At 59.5% G+C, this 20638-nt stretch overlaps 10 protein-coding genes across 10 annotated transcripts; 6 read left to right on the top strand and 4 right to left on the bottom strand.

Annotated features, from left to right (window-relative positions):
* Positions 1 to 85: 85 nt before the first annotated feature.
* OT_ostta03g04790 (Translation elongation/initiation factor/Ribosomal, beta-barrel) lies at positions 86 to 4030 on the top strand (the record flags this gene model as incomplete). Its single annotated transcript, XM_022984880.1, has 1 exon — positions 86 to 4030. One exon carries the CDS (start codon positions 86 to 88, stop codon positions 4028 to 4030), a length of 3945 nt encoding a protein of 1314 aa, XP_022838602.1.
* Positions 4031 to 4143: 113 nt separating this feature from the next.
* Positions 4144 to 4993, bottom strand: OT_ostta03g04780 (unnamed product; the record flags this gene model as incomplete). Its single annotated transcript, XM_022984879.1, has 2 exons — positions 4144 to 4480; positions 4572 to 4993. 2 exons carry the CDS (start codon positions 4991 to 4993, stop codon positions 4144 to 4146), a joined length of 759 nt encoding a protein of 252 aa, XP_022838601.1.
* Positions 4994 to 5501: 508 nt separating this feature from the next.
* Positions 5502 to 7859, bottom strand: OT_ostta03g04770 (3'5'-cyclic nucleotide phosphodiesterase; the record flags this gene model as incomplete). The annotated part of the gene is made up of 1 exon (XM_003078325.2): positions 5502 to 7859. The coding sequence occupies one exon, from the start codon at positions 7857 to 7859 to the stop codon at positions 5502 to 5504; it is 2358 nt and encodes a 785-aa protein (XP_003078373.2).
* A 420-nt stretch (positions 7860 to 8279) lies between these two features.
* Positions 8280 to 9266, top strand: OT_ostta03g04760 (TLDc; the record flags this gene model as incomplete). Its single annotated transcript, XM_022984878.1, has 1 exon — positions 8280 to 9266. One exon carries the CDS (start codon positions 8280 to 8282, stop codon positions 9264 to 9266), a length of 987 nt encoding a protein of 328 aa, XP_022838600.1.
* Positions 9267 to 9443: 177 nt separating this feature from the next.
* OT_ostta03g04750 (ABC transporter, conserved site) lies at positions 9444 to 10307 on the bottom strand (the record flags this gene model as incomplete). Its single annotated transcript, XM_022984877.1, has 1 exon — positions 9444 to 10307. The coding sequence occupies one exon, from the start codon at positions 10305 to 10307 to the stop codon at positions 9444 to 9446; it is 864 nt and encodes a 287-aa protein (XP_022838599.1).
* A 418-nt stretch (positions 10308 to 10725) lies between these two features.
* Positions 10726 to 11259, top strand: OT_ostta03g04740 (Tetratricopeptide repeat; the record flags this gene model as incomplete). The annotated part of the gene is made up of 1 exon (XM_003078322.2): positions 10726 to 11259. One exon carries the CDS (start codon positions 10726 to 10728, stop codon positions 11257 to 11259), a length of 534 nt encoding a protein of 177 aa, XP_003078370.2.
* A 31-nt stretch (positions 11260 to 11290) lies between these two features.
* Positions 11291 to 15214, bottom strand: OT_ostta03g04730 (Helicase, C-terminal; the record flags this gene model as incomplete). Its single annotated transcript, XM_003078321.2, has 1 exon — positions 11291 to 15214. One exon carries the CDS (start codon positions 15212 to 15214, stop codon positions 11291 to 11293), a length of 3924 nt encoding a protein of 1307 aa, XP_003078369.2.
* Positions 15215 to 15420: 206 nt separating this feature from the next.
* On the top strand, positions 15421 to 16536 carry OT_ostta03g04720 (Short-chain dehydrogenase/reductase SDR; the record flags this gene model as incomplete). Its single annotated transcript, XM_003078320.2, has 1 exon — positions 15421 to 16536. The coding sequence occupies one exon, from the start codon at positions 15421 to 15423 to the stop codon at positions 16534 to 16536; it is 1116 nt and encodes a 371-aa protein (XP_003078368.2).
* Positions 16537 to 16668: 132 nt separating this feature from the next.
* On the top strand, positions 16669 to 17967 carry OT_ostta03g04710 (Drug/metabolite transporter; the record flags this gene model as incomplete). The annotated part of the gene is made up of 2 exons (XM_022984876.1): positions 16669 to 16683; positions 17002 to 17967. 2 exons carry the CDS (start codon positions 16669 to 16671, stop codon positions 17965 to 17967), a joined length of 981 nt encoding a protein of 326 aa, XP_022838598.1.
* Positions 17968 to 18100: 133 nt separating this feature from the next.
* On the top strand, positions 18101 to 20623 carry OT_ostta03g04700 (Protein phosphatase 2C; the record flags this gene model as incomplete). Its single annotated transcript, XM_022984875.1, has 1 exon — positions 18101 to 20623. One exon carries the CDS (start codon positions 18101 to 18103, stop codon positions 20621 to 20623), a length of 2523 nt encoding a protein of 840 aa, XP_022838597.1.
* Positions 20624 to 20638: the final 15 nt, after the last annotated feature.

The raw sequence follows: 20638 nt of genomic DNA, 5'->3' as shown, positions 1-20638 counted from the left end.
GAAGAAGAAGAGCGCGAAGGGTGGATTCGCGGCGCTCATGGGATCGGACGAAGAGGACGACGTTGTGGATCCGCTCTCGGCGGCGATGGATGAGGACGAGGAGGACGAAGCGCCGCCGGCGCCGAAACCGAGCTCGAAGAAGGATAAGAAGAAGGCGAAAAAGTCAGGATTCGCCGCGCTCATGGGTTCGGACGATGATGATGTCGATGATCCCTTGGCGGCGGCGATGGATGAGGACGAGGTGGAGGTGGAGGTGAAGCCGAAGAAGGATAAGAAGAAAAAGTCTGGTTTCGCCGCGCTCATGGGATCGGACGACGAGCCGGATGACGAGGAAGAGTCCGAGTCGCGACCTACCGAAAAGAAGGAGAAAAAGAAGAAGAAGAAGGGCAGCTTCGCCGAGCTCATGGACGCCGATGAAGAGGCCGCAGCCGCGCTCGATCTCAAGAAGAAGAAAAAGAAAAAGGCTGAAGCCGAACCCGAACTCGTCGTGGGCAAGATAATTGAATGCAGCAAGCACCCGATGGCGGATCGATTGCAAGTCTGCACGGTTGACATCGGTAACGGTGAGACAAAGCGATGCGTGTGCGGTGGTGCGAACGCTAAGAAGGGTCTGACGGTGATTTTTGCCTGCGTCGGCGTGAAGATTCCGGCCACCGGGCAAGTCATTGAGAAGACCCCGCTGCGCGGCGTCATGAGCGAAGGTATGATCCTTAGCGCTGTTGAAATGGGCTGGGCGGACAGTGCCGATGGCGTCTTTGAGCTCGACTCTGCTCAGTTCTCCGCTGGCGACCTCGTCCCTCCTGAAGCTCCTGACTTGAAGAAGGCAAAGGCTCCCGAGCCGGAGCCAGAGCCGGAGCCGGTCATCGAGGAAGAAACGACGGCGGCGAGTTCGAAGAAGGACAAGAAGAAGAAGAAAAAAGCCGAGAAAAAGCCTGCTGAAGATGAGGAAGACCTTGACGCAATTTTAGCCGAGCTCAGTATTGAAGTCAAACAGCCGCCGGCGGAGGAAGCTGGTGAGAGCAAGGCGGCGAAGAAGCGCAGATTGAAGGCTGAACGCGAAGCCGCTGAAGCGGCTGAAGGTGGTGCGGCTCCCGCCGATGCGGATAACGGCGACGATGGTGACGTCGACGGCAACGCTGACGACGAAGACGGAAAAGAACTCACGGCGGCGCAGAAGAAGAAGCTAAAGAAGAAGCAAAAGGAGAAGGAAGCCAAGGAGGCCAAAGCAAAGGCTGACGCGGAGAAGGAGAAGAAGGCTGGCGCTCCGAGCGCTCGAATCCTCGCTCTTCAAGCGGAGATGGAGAAGCGTAAGAAGATCGAAGAGGAGAGGGCGAAGGCGGAAGCAGAAGCGCGTGCCGCCGCTGAAGAAGCCGAGCGTCTCGAGGCAGAGAAGGAAGCAGAGGAAGAAGCTCGTCGTGAGGCAAAGAAGCAAAAAGAGAAGGAGAAGAAGGAACGTCTCCGCGCTGAAGGCAAGCTCTTAAGCGCGAAGCAAAAGGCTGAGCAAGCGCGCTTGGCCGCGATGCGCCAACAAATGTTGGCCAAGGCTGGCATCGACGCCGACAAGCTCGAAGAGGTTGTCAAACCGAAGCGTCCGGTTTACGATGATCGTAAAAAGAAAAAAGCTGAGTTCGAAGAGCGCCGTAGAAAGGCTGAAGAAGAACATGCTGCGGCGCAGGCGAAGGCAAAGGCCGAGGAAGAAGCTCGACTTGCCGCGGAAGCTGAAGCAGCGGCGCAAGCTAATGTTGCCGACGACTGGGACGCCGAGGATTGGGATGAGAAGGATATCGCCCTTCCAGGTCAGAAGGAGGAAGAAGAACGTCTCGCCAAGGAAGCTGCGGAAAAGGAAGCCGCAGAGAAAAAGCGGCATGAGCAAGAAAAGCAGGCTGCTGAAGCTGCGGCCACGTTTGAAGCTAAGAAGGTAGCCAGGGCTAAGCTCACAGCAGAGAAGCCGTGGGCTAAGGAGGCAAAGGCAAAGGCCGCCGCGAAGGCGCAGGCTGAGGGCTCTAGCTCTGAAGAGGAAGATTCAGACTCGGACGATGAATCGGACTCTGACTCCAATGAGGATTCCGATAGTGACAGCTCAGACTACTCGGACTCGGACAGCTCAGACTACAGTGAAGATAGTGACGACGTTCGAGAACGCGAGCGCGAAGAGCGAATGCGAGCGGCCAAGGCCGCTCGTATGGCGCGCTTTGATAAAGCGAAGGCGCTGCGCAGCCCAAATAAGCTTCGTTGTCCGATCATATGTATCATGGGCCACGTCGATACCGGTAAGACGAAGATTTTGGACAACATCAGACGAACAAACGTGCAAGACGGAGAAGCTGGAGGCATCACGCAGCAAATTGGTGCGACTTTCATTCCGAAGGAGTCTCTTATCGAACGCACGGCACAGCTGAACAAAGGAGATTGGAATTTGCGAGTGCCAGGTCTACTCGTTATCGATACGCCGGGTCACGAATCGTTCACGAATCTGCGTTCGAGAGGCTCTTCGCTTTGCGACCTCGCAATCTTGGTCGTGGATATCATGCACGGCTTAGAGCCGCAAACCATCGAATCCTTGAACATGTTGCGATCGCGAAAGACTCCATTCGTCATTGCATTGAATAAGATCGATCGCATGTACGACTGGAAGGAGAACACAAACTTCCCCACTCAGGAGACACTTGCGCTGCAGAAACAGCACGCCCAACGTGAGTTCCAAGATCGTTATGACAAGATCGTGATTGAATTCGCCGAACAAGGGTTGAACGTTGCGAAGTACTGGGAGAACCCGGATCCGCGAACATTCATCAACATCATCCCGACCTCCGCCATCACGGGCGAGGGTATGCCGGATATTCTGCAAACTCTCGTCGACCTGTGCCAGAACCGCATGAACGAACGAATTCAGTATGTGCCGGCTGTACAGTGCACCGTGCTCGAAGTGAAGATGATCGAAGGTTTGGGTACGAGCGTGGACGTCATCTTAATCAACGGCAAGCTCAAGGAGGGTCAGACAATTGTCGTCGCCGGTCTAGAAGGAGCCATCACAACTCAGATTCGTGCCCTACTTACGCCTCAACCTATGCGTGAGATGCGTGTGAAGGGTAGTTACATTCACCACAAAGAAATTGAGGGCGCGCAGGGTATCAAGATCGTCGCCACTGGCTTAGAAAAGGCTGTCGCTGGTACGTCGCTCTTGGTGCTCGACGCCCAAGACGATGAAGAGGAACTTCGAGAAGAAGTGCTCAGTGATATGAGAGGCGTGCTCGCGCGCGTTGACAAGAGTGGTGAGGGTGTGTACGTCCAAGCATCGACGCTCGGTTCCTTGGAGGCGCTTTTGGAATTCTTGAAGTCGGATGCAGTGAAAATTCCGGTCGCTGGTATCGCCATCGGTCCGGTGAACAAGCGCGACGTCATGGGTGCCAGCGTGATGCACGAGCGCAAGAGGCCAGAATATGCAACCATTCTAGCCTTCGATGTTCCGGTGACGAAGGAAGCTACCTTGATGGCGGACGAATTGAACGTGCGTATCTTCACGGCGGATATCATCTACCACTTGTTCGATCAGTTTACTGCTTTCATGGAAAAGGTGAAGAAGGACAAGAAGGATGCAGCCGCCAACCACGTCAACTTCCCGTGCATTTTGCAGATTATGCCGAATTGTGTATTCAACAAGCGTGATCCTATCATCGTCGGAGTGGATATTGTGAAGGGTATCGCGCGCGTCGGCACACAGATTTGCATCCCATCGCAGGGATACATCGACATTGGTAAGATTGCATCCATGGAGCTCAATCACAAGGAAGTCAAGCAGGCGACAGCGGGTCAGTCCGTGGCGATGAAGATCGAGCCGAAGACGCCCTCCGAGTCCTCTCGACTTTACGGCCGTCACTTTGATCATAAGGATCAACTCGTTTCGAGAATGACACGTGAGTCCATCGACTCGCTGAAGGAGTCATTCCGAGACGATTTGAGCAAGGATGACTGGAGGCTTGTCGTACAGCTCAAGACGCAACAAGAGAAAGCTCTCGGGGAAACAATTTAGATTCAGCGTTGAAATTTCATTTGACTGTAGCATTCATAACCAGTTTGTTTTGCGCGATAATTATTACACTTTCTACGTGGTACCGGTACCGATACATCATCATCGACTGACTGTTAAATTCTCGTTAACGCCTCGAAAGGAAAATACCATCCATACGTCGGCGTCGTACTTTGCGTGATTGCGACGAGACCTTTCGCCACCGACAACCCAACGACGGGAGTTGAACGGAAATCATTGCTCACGATGCACACGCGGTAGCACTTTCCACACGTTTCTTCCATGCCGGGCTCCCAACCGACCGCATATCCAAAGACGTCTTGCGTGCACATGCACTTGACAAAGTCGACGTTGGGCTTCACTCTCACCCACATTCCGACGAACAATTCACGCGATGTCAACGGATTTTCTCGCTGCTCTGTGATGTTGAGTTTCTTTTTCCACGAGACGTTCCTGTAGGGCGGGCGATTCACGAATCGATCAGTCACTCGCTTGACGCGTTTGTCATGGAGTCAACGCCAGACGCATTGACCAAAGGTCGCACCTATAGAATGGCGGCATGTCCACGATTGGCGCCCGAATCGCGCGTATTCGGGCGGCTCTCTCGCATATTCCCAATCCACGGTCGTTTCGTCGCGTCGGCCGATAAAAGTACGCGCTCGTGCACTCTAGCGAGGCCAAATCCTTTGCCGACAAGAAGTCGCAAACCTTTGACAGAGCGTCCTCGCTCAACGTCCTCAGCAGCGCGCTCCGCGCCTCGTTCGCCGCGCGTCTCGCATTTTCCATCGTCTCTCTTCGTGTTCGTGTCGCCCTCGCCCCGGACGTCGATCGCCACGCATCCGAGACCGTGAGCTCCCTCGTCGCCGCTCGGGCGTCCTCCGGCGTCGCGTCGCGTCGCCGCGCGCCAACCGTCGCTCGCGCTTCCGCCGTCGCCTCCACCGCGCCCGCACCCGAGTCCGAGGCCATGAGCGGTGATGACGAAGATGGTGACGAAGACGCGCGCGCGCGCGCGCGCTTCCGACTCGTTCGGTCGCTTCGCGAGGAATCATCGCTCGAGCGCTCGACCAAATCTGATTTCATCGCGACGCGCGTCTCCGTCTCACGCGCGTTCGAGCGCGCGCGCGCGTGATCGACGTCGTCGACACGGACGATTGCGTCGAATCGTCGCGCGCGTCGCGGACGCGGACGCGGCGACAGCGACGACGACATGGTCGACGACGACGACGACGAGGCGTGGACTGACGACCGGGACGACCGCGACGTCCTCGAGACGTCGACGGGCGAGAGCGGACGGTGCGGCGATGTTGAAGATTCAATGACGTCGCGTCGACGCGCGTTGTTATTTCACGCGGCGATGGGCGCCGAGGAGACGCGACGGCGCGTGGTCAAAGGTAACACTGCGAGGACAGTGACATGAACAGACTTTTTTGTAACGGAGGATGCGAACGGGCACGCGCGCGGCCGCGACGAACGATCACACCGCGAGTTGGCGAGCGGCTTTGCTCTTCGTCGATGGAGACGATAGCATGGAGCCCTGTTGTCGATTCCCACTCGTGCGTCGCCCGGGAGTACCGAAAGGGAGTGACAAGATGGCACGCGTGAGCTCGTCGTCAAATTTGGCCGCTTGCGCATGCAAGCCGTGCTTCTCGATGAGCGTGCGAAATCGCATGCGAAGCGATTCTTTCGCAGAAGATCGTTCGACGCCGTCAATTTCTGTGCTCTCAGCAAGTTCGCGTTCGTATGTCTCCTGATAATATCGTCGGTTTTCGATGAGCCGATCCAAGAGATGACTCACGGCTGGGAAAATTGCCGCAAACTGTACGTAAAGCGGCGCGATGACGAACTCGATGAAGTTGATCTGCGATAACCCCACCGATGTGGTCTCACGATCCATCATTGGGCTCACGGACATTCCCTTGGCGCGCTCGCGGTCGCCCTGGTTGAAGAATTCTTCGAGCACGCGCGAGGCCCACTTCACGCACAGCTCGTTTGGCTTGACCGCGTTGGAGATGTCTGCGCAGTGCAGGAGAACGTTCAGCATCAGTTGGCGCTCCTCGTCCGTCTTGAAAGACACCGCGACGGAAGGATCGCCTTCTCGGTCGAGGACGACGCACGACTTGATCGGGGACGACATGGGAGATCCGATCGGGGATCTGATGATTTCTGTCTTCCTCCCAAGGGAGACCATTTCGTTCATTCTCGACACGAGCTTGAAATGATGCGCCATGTCCGTGTGCAAGACGCAACCGATGATGGTGCGACGAACCACGCTGTACGTGTCTTCATCGAACGCAGACAGTATGTTCGCGTCTTCGTTATTCTGACACAGGGTAAAGAAACGCGAGAGATGGAGGTTCTCCAGCACGCTTTCGTCGTTGTACGTCATCGCGATGCTGTCTCGTGTCGCAATGAGATACGCATTCGTGACTCCGGGGTGATCAAGGTCGTGCACCAATGCGGCCACGAGCAGCGAAAATATCTCCAACTGTGACATTTCCACCTGATCTTTCACGGCGAGAATGTAAAGATACGTCGTGTGCGCGACGTCAAAGGCGTGCTTGAAGCAGTGATATGGATTATCCCTGTACATGCTCTCTACCTCAGACAAGAATCGTCGCAACTTGAACGGATCAACGAGCTCAAACATATTCAGCTCGTGGAACATACGCATGATGCACGAGATGCTGTCGCTCACTTCGAAGACATCGAACGACCAAGAGTTCAAAGCAACGATGTCGACGCTCATGTAAGGCCCCGAAGCGTCGGACATGCGAGCGAATGATGAGATGAAAGATTTGAACGTGTTCACCTGCGATTTTGGCATCGCTGACGCCGCTGTAGACTTAATCATGCTTGCGTTGTAACTCACGAGCCACTCACGAGTGCTTCCATCCACGTCGTCGTGATCTTCAAGAATGGCCTCGATCAAGGCCGAGCTCCCATTGTCGGATTCGTTTCGCTTCACAATGTGGCTCATCTTGTCCAGGACGTACCCCAACACGCTGATGTCCATTGACTGTATCTCGTTCGCTTGAATATCTAAATCTGTGAACACCTGCTTGGCGTGATACTCCAGCGTTTCGATTATCCCTTGAAGTGGACGTCCTAGCAATCGGCGCCTGGTCGCGTTTAGCAACGCGTTGAAGAGCACTGTGGTGAGCACCGCAGCAAATAGTTGTTCCACGTGCTCGATAGTGTCCGAGTCCTCGACGCGCAATCCGAGCGCATTCTCTAAGAGCGTTGCTCCAATGTGATGCTGCGCTCCGGTGGTAGGGCCGAGGGAAACAACGGCGATGCTCACGCACACAGCGATGTTAATCGCTCCAGCGTGCTCGAGACGATGAAACACTCCACGAATGCCGCTCTCGGGCTTGAACTCGGACGAACGAAAGAATCCATTGCTCGACCACAGTGCGCTCGTCGCGCACGCGCGCACGAGAAGGGCGAGTCGAATCATCGATCGAACGAACGCGAACGGCGTCTGCCCTCGCGCTCGCATGACTGCGTCCACCGCCGCCGCGGCCAACGCGTTCACGTCCACCAGCGCGTGCGCCCGCGACGCGTACAGGTCCCATCCGGCAATCAATCGCATCGCACCCGCGCCGAGCACGCCCGCCCAGATCCCTCGTCCGAGCCCAGCCTCGCGAACGCCCGGCCACGCGAACTCGCACGCGAGCGCCGTCGCCCACGCGCTCGCCACGTCCAACGCCGCGCTCGACCTCGCCGACGGCGGCGACATGGACGTCATCGCCTTCGTCAGCGCCGCCTCGATCGACGGTCGTTTCAAGTCTTCCCGCGTCGTCACCCGCGCGGTTTCCGAGACGTACTCCATCGCGCGCTCGACGACGGCGCGCAAAAATCAACAGCTCCTCGAGCGAGAATCAACGCCGTCGTCTCCCGCGTCGCGCGATCGCCCGCGCGTCGCGCCGCGACGACGTCGGCGTTTTTAACGACGACGCCCGCCGCGCTCGCGCGCGCGCGCGACTGTCCCGTCGCCCCCGTCGCGCGCGCGCCGAGCCCGACCGCGTCGCTCGAAGGCGTTACAAAACGTCCGTTCAGCTCCCACGCCCGTGATGGCTTTCAAGTGAATAGTACCCGGTACATGGAGTCGTAGTACGTGTTCATATAGACCTATCACCGACCGTTGGAGCGCACGTCGCGCGTCGACGCCGCGCGCGACCTCGCACACCGCCGCGCGAGGTCGCGCGCGCGCCCACTCGCGGGCCACGGTCACGCGCGCGCGCGCGTGGACATGGAGGAAGTTTTCGGCTCGTTCTGGCGGGACGTTCTCGGAGATTCGGACGATGAAGACGACGAGGATGAATCGTACGTTCGCATTCGTCGACCGTCGCGCGACGACGCGCGCGCGGTGCCCGTGAGCGCGCCGGGGAGCGATGAATTGAGTGATATCACGCGTAAGAGCTTTCGAGGGGTCGTCGCGGCGTCGGAGGCGCGCGAGGGGACGACGGGGGGGACGGAGGTGGATGTGTTGTATCGGAGACGAGACGGAACCGCGGCGAGCGCGCGGGTACGCGCGGAGGACGGGCACGATGGGTTCTTGGGGAAGGTTTTGAAGTCGTGGACGGCGGCGATGGCGGATGAGACGCCGGAGGAGGTGGAGATGAAGGCGCGCGAGCGGGCAAAGGTCCGGGCGGAGGAGACCGAGGCGAGACGAAGGAAGCGCAGAGGAGCGAGCGCGCTCGCGGCGACGAGCGAGCGAGTGACCAAGAGCGAACTCAAGAGGAGCGCGAGCAGCGATATCATGAGCGCGGAACAGATGGAGACGCTCAGAGAAGCGCTCCCGGCGATGTGTCGCATGCGAGAGTGGACGCTGACGTACAGCACCAAGAGGGACGGCATCTCGCTCAAGAGTCTGTACAGGCGGTCGAGCGGGAAGGAAAATACCGTGCTCGTCGTGAGCGATAGCGGTGGCGCCATATTTGGGGCGTTTTGTACCGAGGCGTGGAAACTGCACTCGCGTTACGTCGGCACAGGTGAGAGTTTCGTCTTCTCGCTCGCTCCAGAGGGAATGAAGTACGCGTGGAGCGGTGAAAACGATTATTTCATGCTCGGTGCGGCGGATTCACTATCCGTGGGAGGTGGAAGCGCGCATGCGATTCGTTTAGAGGAAGACTTGCTCCAGGGCTCGAGCGGCGAGTGCGAGACGTTCGATTCTCCGCCGCTGGCGTCGTCTGACATGTTTAGAGTTTCGCGCATCGAGCTCTGGTCGCTCGACTGATCGGCAACTTTCGTTTGTTGTACTTTGACTTGAAGATCGCGGTGGTCTTCTAGGCGCGTTCGCGATCAATGAATGATATTTGAAGTCTTAAATTGTGAGTGCACTTTGGACTACGACTTTTAGCGACACGCACGCGAGCGAGGAAGCGAGGAGATTTGATCGTCGACGCGTCGCCGTTTAATTCGCGAGCGACGCGAAGCCACCTTCCTCGAGCTGAGTCGCGAGTTCGATGCCTCCCGTTTGCACGATCTGACCCTTTTGCATGATGTGCACCTTGTCCGGATGAATGGCGTCGAGGAGGCGCTGGTAGTGCGTGATGAGCAAGAGCGCCTTATCGCCCTCTCGCAGAATGTTCACCGCCTTGGCCACGTCCCGGAGCGCGTCAACGTCCAAACCGGAGTCGATCTCGTCCAGAATGCTCATCTCGCTCTCCATCACCGCCAACTGCAGGATCTCGTTTCGCTTCTTTTCCCCGCCCGAGAACCCCTCGTTCACGTTGCGCGTCAAAAAGCTTGGATCCATGTTCAATTGCTCCAATTTCGGCGTGAGAAACCCGTAGAACTCCAGAGGATCCAATTCTTCCTCCCCCCGCGCCTTTCTTCGCTCGTTACACATCATTCGCAGGAAATCCGTGTTGGACACCCCCGGGACTTCGATCGGCGACTGAAACGACAAGAACAGCCCCGCCCGCGCGCGCGCCTCCGGTTCCATCGCGAACAGATCCTCCCCCTTCAGCGTCGCCGTCCCCGAGATCACTTCATACGCCGGGTGTCCCACCAACACCTTTGTCAGCGTGCTCTTCCCCGAGCCATTCTTCCCCATGATCGCGTGCGTCTCGCCCTCGCGAATCGTCAGGTTCACCCCTCGGAGAATCTCTTCCCCAGTCTCCGCGACTTTCGCGCGAAGATCCACGACGTCGAGGAGAACCTCACCGACGGCGCGCGCGCGCACCGCGCGTCGATCGCGTCCGCGCGCCGCGCGCGCGATCGAGCGCGTCGCTGGCGTCACCCGACCCCGCGCCGTCGCTCCCACCGACGTCATCGCGCGTCGGCACCGCCCGTCGCCCGCGCGTCGCGATCGCGCGACCGCGCGCGCGAGAGAGGAAGATCGACCTCGGCGCGCTCGAGCTCGAGCGCGCGGGGCGTGGTGTGGCGCGCCGCGGCGACGGCGACGGGGGCGAATGGTCCGTGCCGCCCGTCGGTGTGGTTTTTCACGAGTCACGACCCGTCGTGGAGTCCCCGTGGACCCATTCCACGACGCGCGAACGTCCACGGCATGCGCGCGCGCGCCGCGGTGCGCGCGTCGACGTCGAGCGCGCCGTCGACGACGTCGGCGTCGACCGCGCGCGCGGTGCGCAGACGCGCGGTGAATGTGAGCGTGGTCACGGCGATGACGACGGGCGCGGCGACGGGCGGGCGCGACGGCGGCGCCGAGCGCGGGGGCGCTCACGCGCGTTGGGATGGAGCGATTCGCGGCGTACGACGTCGAGGGGTCGATCGAGGCGTTCGATCGAGCGATCGAGGTGGACGCGCGGTATCGGGCGCGCGCGTGGCAGCGCGGGTTGGCGCTGTACGCGAAGGGCGAATACGACGCGGCGGCGAGACAGTTTCGGGAGGACGTGGCGTTGAATCCGAACGATACGGAGGAGAGCGTGTGGTGCTTTGCGAGCGAGGCGATGGATGCGTCGAAGGGGGTGAAGGTGGCGCGAGAGAGGATGTTGAAGACGGGACCGGATGCGCGCCCGGTGATGAAGAGCGTGTTTCGACTCTTCGAGACGGGGACGGAGGAGGCGGAGGCGGCGCTCAGAGAGGCTGGAAAGCGGTCCGATGGAGATACGTTTTATTCGTTGTTGTATTTAGGGTTGTTTTATGAGGTGAACGGCGACGAAGCGCGGGCGCGCGAGGAGTTCTCAAAGGCAAACGGGACGCTCTACGCCAAGTTCTCGGGCGACTTCATGGCGGACGTCAGTCGCGTTCTTCTCAAGCGCATGTAGTGCTAGGTACTTCTACTTGTTTTCGCTACAATCAATTCGTTTTCGGCGTCGTTTTCGCGATCTTTTCACCGTTTAAGAGCTCTAGAATGGTGGCGACGAGCGGATCCGAGAGCTCGCCCAGGTCCTTGCCGACGTTTTCAATCTTCGTCGCCAGCACTCGATCGAGTTGGTTACGAATCTCTTTCAAGAGAACGCCAACTTTTGCGGGGGCTTGGAACGTCGCCCATCGGTCGATGCTAATCGTACCTTGAGCGTGTTGAACCTCTATCTTTCCTCCAAACAGCAAGAGCTGATACGGCGTGACGGCGGTGCAGTCGCGAACGTAGATGGCTGTCGTTTGAACGCGCTCGTGGTACACGAGCCATTTCGTGATGAACTTCTTCGCCTCAAAATTAACACTCGACGGGTGAATCTGAATCTTTTCAGTGCGCCCGTTCTCAGCCAGAAACGTGAGTCGCGGTGGGGCGTCTGCGCGGAATCCAGGTTCCACCTTGATCAAGTTCGGATACAAACCGGCAACCAGGATGGATTTCAACAGGCGTTTGTTGTCAGCATTCCGATTCGCCTTGACCCACTCTGGATCCGTCTTCAAAAGTGCGCCTCGCTGCCGCCCGCGATATCGCGCTCCATCTCGCTTCTTCTTACCGTTTGATGCTAAGAAACCAGACTCGTTGAGAAGCTGTGTGAACTGCGTCCGTAAGTCGGCGATTCCTTCAAGAGCTCGCCATGAGAGGAAGTTTTCGCGCGTGAACGTAAACTCGGAAGATCTTCCGGCTTGTTTTGCCTCTTGCCAGCCGTTGTAGGCGTTCAAGATCGTGAGATGATCGGATTGATCCTCGGCAAAGAGCTTCTTTGCCAGATCTGCCTCATCTCGCTTGTCAAGGGGCGCGACAAACGGAGACCTTCCACTCAGAACAGCAGCGATCGTGAGCACAGGATCCAGACACCCTAGCATTGAGCCGTAGAGAAGCATTTTACCGACACGCACGTCAACGGGTAAAGTCGCCAAGTGCTGACCGAGCGGAGTCAAATTTTCTCGTTCGTCAAGCGCGCCGAGCTGTTTGAGCGCCGCAACCGCCGTTTCCACGGACTCAACCTTCGGTGGCTCCAGGGCCTTGCTTAAGAACCCGGCTATACCACCCGCCATACGCTGGAGTTGAATTTGTAGACACAATCCCTCCAAGGGCACGCGCCTGATCTCAGGAAGAGTGTGTTCGGCGAAAACTTTATCGTGAACGTGACGCGAGTACATCCGGAAGCATCTACCGGCTTGCACGCGACCAGCACGACCGCGTCGTTGCCTCGCACTCGCGCGAGAGACCCACTGCTCGAGCAATAACTGCATTCGAGTGTTCGGATCGTATCCATTCTCTTTGCACTTACCACTGTCGACGACATAAACGACATCATCGATGGTAATTGAAGTCTCCGCAATGTTTGTGGCGATGACGATCTTCCGGACCCCTTCAGGCGCGTGATCGAACACAATACCTTGCTCGGCGGTGGATAAGGTACTGTGTAGCGCGATCAGATACTTGCCACCGGCTGTTGCGGCGCTCACGGCGGCGTTGTCGCCGCAAGCTTCGTACAGCTTCGTGATTTCAGCCAATCCAGGCATGAAAACAAGTATCGCTCCTGGTCCCATGGACTCGCAAATGTGCGATATCAACTTCGTCATGAGCTCGTAGTTTATCAATCCTTGCTCGAGATTCCTGAGCGCGCGAACGACGTTCTCTCCATAGCCTTTCGAGCGCAAAGCGACGTGGAATGACTCCTCATCCGGGATGTTCCCATCCTTACTCGAAACCGGCCGAGTTGAAGGATCAAAGTTCTCCTTGCGACGCGGAGCCTTTTTGAAGTACTCAGTCCCCGGATTCGGTTGATACTCCGTGACTTGCAAGATATCTTCCAAATAGTGCTCGCTTACGGGATAGGTGAAACCGGGAATCTGACTCACTGCGCAGTTGCCCTTGAAATAATCCTCAAAGGCGAGAGCGTTCAACGTGGCGGACATCAGCACCACCTTCAGCGTCGGTCGATGCGGAAGGATGTCTCGTAAGAGAACGAGTAAGAAGTCAGAGTCGAGCGAACGCTCGTGAACTTCATCGACGATGACGTGACTTACGTCACTCAACAACGGATCCTCGGTGAGCCTTCTCAGTAAGACGCCGGTCGTGCAGAATAAGATTCGAGTGCTTGAGCTCATCGAGCCCTCCAAACGAATTTTATAGCCAACCGTCTTACCAAGCTGCTCACCGCGCTCGTTCGCAACGCGTGCGGCGACGCTCGTCGCGCTGATCCTTCGCGGCTGCGTGCAAATCATGTTGGTGACCGCTCCTCGACCTTGCCAAATGGCGTTGTCGAGAATAAACTGCGGCAACTGCGTCGTCTTACCGCAGCCTGTTTCGCCCGCGACGATGAGAACTTGGTGACGCTCGACAGCATCGATCAGCTCCTGCTGTTTCGCCCACGCGGGTAGTCGTTGCCGCTGCCTGAGAATCGGAGAATCCGGATTATCGTTCCAGTACTTCGTCAACTCGTCCTTCATTCGCGCGCTCTCAGCGAGAACACGCGGATCGCTCGCGCGTTTCTCCTCTTCCTTGAGAATGAGTTCCGATAACTTTTTCGTCTTCGCCGCCGCGATATTCTGCGTCTCGGCCTCCGTCTTTGCCTCAACCTCGGCTCTCGTCTTCTCTGCCTCGGCGGCGAGCTTTCGCCTCCGCTCCAGTTCCTGTTTACGTTCCTCCTTAGACTGCTGCGGTGGGGCAAATATCCCAACCTTGGGTACCGGAACCGACTTGCCTGCTTGCTTTGGCTCGGGAGGAGGCATTAAAGATCGCTCTCGCGCTTCTTCGATCGCCTCCAGAGGACCGCTTCCTTGCAACCATTCGACGACGTCCGCAATCATCGGTTGACCGACCAAAGATGACGCGTACCGCATCATCGCCGCAGAAACGGCCACGGAGCGCTCGACATCCAGCGTCGGGTGCGAGAACCGCAGTCCTGGAAGCTCAAACGGGTAGAGTGGAGTGTTCTTAAAGCTCACGCTCACGTCTGCGGCGTATTGCTTGGCCGCTCCGAGCTGAACGATGCCAGCAATCTCAACCTCTAGCACCGCCGTGCCGGAGGCTGGATTATATCCTCTCGTCTTGTAGAGCTCGCGCGGGAGCTCTGAGAGTTCATCGTACTGCGCGTTCCTGAGAACTTCGCGAATATCCTCTTCAGTCACCGAATCCGAGCCCGTGTCGGCGAAGGCGTCCATCGCCTCCGCGAGAGCCTCCTCTCGATTCGGCCCGAGCGCGGCGCACAGATCGTCCAGGGCGCGGTCGACGTCCCTTTTCGCCCCACGAAGCGCCGCTCGCGCCGCGTCAACGCCGAATCCTGCTCGAACGAACGCCTCGATCACGCGAGCCTCCTCTTCGACGCCGTCTCCATCACCAGACGCGCTCCCGCGCCGCCCCTTCCCACTCCCTCTCTTCTTCGACGCCTCCGATCGAAACACCTCCGGCAACTCACTCTCATCCGCGTTCAGGATCAACCAATCCATCGCTCGCGCGATCGCTCGTCGCTTCTGTTCGTTAAATCCCTCTCCCGCGTCCCGCTCCGCCACCGCCGCCGCCGCCGTCGCCTCCAGCGCGCGCGCCACCACAGCCTCCGCGAATCCCTTCTTCCCGATCGCCGCCCCCGCTTTCCGCACCACATCATCTCTATCCACGTCCGCTCGCGCCTCGACCTCCGCCGTCCCGCGAGCCGTCGCCGCCGTCGTCACCCGCAGCTCCCGCAGCGTCGCCGCCGCCCGCGCCGCCGCCTGCGCGCTCATCCCCAGCGTCTCCGCCTCGTTCGCATCATTCCCACCCGTGCGCTCGCGCTCGCGCTCGCGTCCGCGTCCGCGTCCACCATCTCGCCGTCGCGTCGCCGCGCGGTCGTCCGCGCGCTTTTGCTTCGTCTTATCCATCGCGTTCTGTCCGCTCTGGTGTCCGCCCCCGCCGAACCGTCGACCGCCCCCTCGATTCGGCCCCATCGTCGCTCGCGCTCGCGATCGCGCGAGGGCGCGCGCGCGCGGCGCGGTGTGTCGGCGACGCGATGCGCATGCGTCGGATTCAATCGCACCGAGCGCGACATTCGCGCACCATTCCTCGCCCGTCGACGTCGACGCGGCCGATGGAGCGCGCGCTGGCGTCGATGCGCGCCTCGGTGCGCGCGTGCGCGGGATCGGGCGCGCTGGACGCCGTGAGCGACGGCGAGAACGCGGCGGAGCGAAATTTCGGCGACGGCGAGACGGGGACGGCGACGGGTGATCTCCGAGGACGCACGTACGTCGTCACGGGGACGGAGACGAGCGCGATCGCGGCGGCGTGCGCGCGGCGGTTGCGCGACGCGGGGGCGAGGGTGGTGTGCGCGTGCGTGGACGCGAACGAAGCGCGCGCGCGGGTGGATGGAGACAAAGGCGACGGGAGAGACGAGGACGCGACGACGGCGAACACGGCGCATGAGAGGGAGTTGAGGGCGTCGGGGGCGTTGGTGACGATGTACTGCGACGTCGAGCGCCTGGAGACGATCGAGAGGTTCGCGCGGGAGTTTTGCGCCAAGGCGTGGGCGCTCGACGGCGTGCTCAACGCCGCGTCGACGACCATGGAGGAATTCTCGCTCACGGCGGATGGCATCGAGCGACACTTCGCGGTGAATCATCTCGCGCACTTTAAGTTGACGTCGCTGTTGATGGACGAGCTCGTGCGCACGGCGGCGGCGTCCGGGCGCGAGGGTCGAGTGGTGTATCTGACGTCGAATCTGCACCACTTTTCGTTTCGCATCCGTCAGGGAACGCCCAAGCCGAGCCGAGGCATCGATTTCGCGAACATTAACAGCGATTTCGGATACTCTCCTCTGAACGCGTACGGGCAGAGCAAGCTCGCGAACGTCTTACACGCGTGGTCGCTCTCTGAGCGTTTGGCCAAATCCGGCGCGCGCGTGCGTTGCGTGGCGGCGACGCCCGGACTCACCGAGCTCGAGCTCGATCGTTCGCTCTCCTTCCCCGGTGGGTCTCTCATATCAGCCCCTCTGAAATACGTCATGATCAACACGCTGGAGGAGGCCGTCGTGACGCCGCTCTACTGCCTCACCGCGCCCACCATTCCGCCCGGAACGTACTTCAACAACTGCGTCCCGGTCAAAGCCAGCCTTCCGGGCCGAGACCCTCGACTGGCGGCCAGACTCTGGGAATTCTCCGAAGAGCTGTGCGATGCAGGAGCGGTCAAGGACGCCGAGGGATCGGATTGATGGACTACATCTACGACTTTGTAAAAACGCTCGCGCAACCGACGGAGAAACCAACCCCAGAACCCTCGTTCGCTCGCGCGTCACTCCGTCGCCCGCGGCCCCCTCGGTGGGGCCCGGCTTCGGCCGTCACCCATGCCCGACACTCAGGTGCGCGCGCTCCGCGGTCTCGCGTCCCCGCGCGCGCGTCGCCCGCGTCGCTTTTTTGTCTCCACGCGGAAAACTTTGTCAGAGCTCTGTCAGAGCCACCGCGCGGTCTCTCCCGGCGTATCTATATTACCGTCTCACCCGTGGCGGTCGTACTCATGATCCGGGGTACATCGAACAGCTCGTCGGCTTGCGACGAGCGCGCGGCGCGAGCCACGACGCGCGCTCTACTTTTTGCCACGAACATTTCTTCGGGACGCAGCGGGACGCGAGAGCGGGACGCGAGCGGAACGATTGACCAATTTCATCGCGCGAACGCAGGTTGAGAAAGCGGCGCCGTGGTGGATATGGATCGTGATTGCGTGCGCGACGATTGGGATCTCGTTCGCTGGCGTTCTTCTTCAGAATGAGCTATACGAGACGCCGCCGATTACTCGAGCGTGCTGGCGGCTGACGCTCACGACGTTTTTCCTCGCCCCGATGGGAGCGTGGGAGTACCGGAGGTGGGAATCGAGCGCGGAGCGTGACAAGATGCGAGCTGGAAAAACATGGGGGATTCTTCTCGGGAGCGGGTTCGCGCTGGGCGTCCACTTTGCCGCTTGGGTGGCGAGTCTGGACATGACGAGCTTGGCGCACTCGCTTCTGTTCGTCACGACGAGCCCTCTGCTCATACTCGTCGAGAATGCGATCTTTAGGAGACACCGGCCGACTAATATGGAGACTGCGGGTGTATTCATCGGTCTCGTCGGCGCCGGGATCACGCTGCTTGACATTAGAGACGACAAGGAGGTCACGGCGAAGGGCGACGCGCTCGCCTTTTTGGGCGCGGTGGCGATCGTGTTCCACATCGAATGCGGTCGCACCTTACGTACGTGGATGCCGACGACGGTGTACGCGTTTCCGGTGACCCTCATCGCGGCCGTCTTTCTCGCCCTGTTCGCGCTCGTCTTCGATGAACGCGAGCCCGTGTTCGGTTGGGCGAGCTCTGCGAAAATCTCATGGTTTGTCCTCCTCGCCTTCGTTTCCGGAATCATCGGCCACGCCGGGTTCAATTTTGCCCTGGGTTACGTCTCTTCCCTCGTCGTGTCCATCTCGACAACGATGGAACCCGTCATAGGCACCATCATCGGTTTTCTCACCTACGGAACGTCGACACCGAAGCTCTTCACTCTGCTCGGCGGTCCGCTTCTTCTCGCCGGTATCGTCCTCGTCATCCGAGGCGGCGCCGACCAATCCCAGGCCAACGGCGAGACGTCCGACGTCCGGGCCTCACACATAGCTCTGTAAAATAACGCGCGCGCATTCGTGACCGCGTCCCGCGACGCCCTCGACGCCGCGCTGTGAAGTGGTGCGTAGGACGCGTTCCGTTGAATGTTTCCTCGAGCGCGCACGACAGACATCCCGCACGCATCACCGCACAATGTCGCGCGTCGACCCCGACGACGGCCTCGACGACGTCCGAAGACGACGTCGTCTCGGCGTTCGGGCCCTCGTCGTCGCCGTCGTCGCCGTCGTCGCGGTCGTCGCGCATTTCGCGTCTGAGCGCGTAACGGTCTCGCCGAGCTCGAGCGCGTTCACGCACGCGTGCGCACGCGCGCGGGGCCGACGACGCGCCCAGGAAGACGCGTGCGTCGTGAGTGACGTTTCCGTCGATCTCGTCGTCGCGGGCGTGTTCGATGGACACGACGGGTCGACGGCGAGCGCGCGCGCGGCGCGGGAGACGACGCGCGCGGCAAAGCGCGCGGACGCGGGCGGTGCGGCGAGCGTGGTGCGCGCGCTCGGGGATGCGTGCGATGGTGAAGCGTCGGGGACGACTGTGGTGTTGGCGCTGGTGCGGAGCGATGGGTTCGAGGTGGCGCACGTCGGGGATAGCGCGGCGTACGCGTGCGAGACGTCCGGCGGCGGCGTTCGAGCGCGGCGGTTGACAGAGGATCACGGGCTCGGGAACGCGCGCGAGCGCGCGAGAGTGCGGGCGGAGGGCGGAACGATCGTAGAATCGAGGGGGGCGATGCGGGTTGGGGGCGAGTATTTAGTCACGCGGGCGCTAGGAGGAACCGCGCGGCGCGCGCGCGGCGTTTCACAGACGCCGGATGTCGTCGCGAGGAGGTGGCGAACGAATGAATTGGGGCTCATTCTGACCTCGGACGGCACGACGGAGCGATTGAAACCAGACGATGCGTGTGCTTTTGTGTTTGCGGGTAAGCGTAAGTGCGATGAGAGCGCTAAAGTTGACACATCCATCGCCCTTGACGGAGACGCCGCATCAAGCACGCAGTCAAGCGAGGACGCATGGGACACTGTGGAAGTGCAGGGTAACTCTGAGGTGATGAACGAGCGCGTTGAACGAGCACTTAAGTGTGCGCTCGAATTAGGTTCGTCAGATAACGTCGCCCTGGCCGCGGTTTCAGCCGGGCGTCACAATACGCAAATCACCGTGACCCAGCAGAAACCTTCAAGTTTAGTTGCAGAGATGCTGAGCATCGGCTCGAACATCGAAGAGTACAAAATCACACAGCTCGTCGCGTGGTCATCCGGGCCATACTTGCCGGCGAAGACACCTTTTAGATACGACGATATGTACGACGAAGAGCCGCAGCCGACGTATAATTTTGGACGGAAGTTTGAGCAGAGCGCCATCGAGGGTGCGCTCACGGCGCTCGCGTTGGCGCCAGGGAAAGGCGAAAAGAATCGTGTGCAAAATGCAATCACGTCTTACGTTGGTATAATCGATTCAAGACTAGCGAGAGGCCAGGACGAGGGAGTGCGGGCGGGTGAGCGCCCGTTTGCGAGAGGACACTTTGGCGAGGTGTGGCGAGCGAAATTGTCTCGGCAACTGACGGCGCAGAAATTGGAGTGCGCGTCTAGCGCGGTCTCGGGTGATTCTTCGACTGTTATCATGAAAAGAATTTTAGTGGAACAAGACTTGGATTTGCAGCTGAGTGCGGACAGAGAGGTCTACTTCGGGAGGTTGCTGTGTGGGGCGTCGCCGCACATCGCCAGATACATGCACACATTTGATAAGATACCCCCCAGTGGCCGCGAGCGATGGCTTGTGTTCAGGGACGAGGGCGAATCGTTGGAGCGATTAATGTACGCCCCGGAGAGTGAGGTTGGAGGAGATTCGGCCACATTACAGCTCGTGTCACAGAGCGATTGGTGGCGTGAGACGCGTCGCTCTGCTACAGGTCGTCGAGTTCTCAAGACCATCTTGAGGCAGATCTTCGCCGCGGTGAATGTGAGTCACTCGAACTTTGGCGTCGTTCATAGAGATATAAAGCCGGCAAACGTATTCGTTCGATTTGATGATGATATTGTCCAAGCCAAGCTCGGCGATTTTGGGAGTGCCATGGACACGCGAAGACGCATTCAGCTCTACGGCTCGACGGGCCCTTCAGCGGCGCAAGAGACCGCCGAGTATAGTCCACCTGAGGTTCTTTTCGGCAACGATCTGATCGAACGCACCTTAAAATACGATATTTGGTCGCTCGGCGTTATGATGACCGAATTGCTCTCACTCGGGTCACCCAAGGCTTTTTCACACATTTCCCGCAAGACGAGACTTGCGCTCGAGCGCGAACTTCGCGAGGTACATCCGACGGCCCGCGCGGTGGCTTATCGGTTGCGTGCGATGCTCGAACTATGCATCGTGCCCCCTGACACCCAAGTTGGTACCTTGCTGTCGTGGGAGTGCACGGAAGTGGCGCTGATGAACATCTTCAAGGCACGCGATCCGCTCGGCGTCGGCTTGGAATCCATCTGGGCCTTACGTCTGATCCGTAAGCTCCTCTCATGGGATCCCAATGAGCGCCCAAGCGCGGCGCAAGCGCTCGAACACGCCTTTTTCCGCGATGGTGACGAGCGGGGATGGAAATGCGGTGCAGATGCGAGCGAACACGAGTGGAAATCGCGGTGCGATGCCCTCTGCGCATCACCATGCACGTAGAGCGTAGAAAATTAG

This window comes from Ostreococcus tauri (genome assembly GCF_000214015.3).
Source record: "Ostreococcus tauri WGS project CAID00000000 data, contig chromosome 03, whole genome shotgun sequence".
Lineage (NCBI taxonomy): Eukaryota > Viridiplantae > Chlorophyta > Mamiellophyceae > Mamiellales > Bathycoccaceae > Ostreococcus > Ostreococcus tauri.
This window is presented reverse-complemented; position numbering and strand designations above follow the sequence as displayed.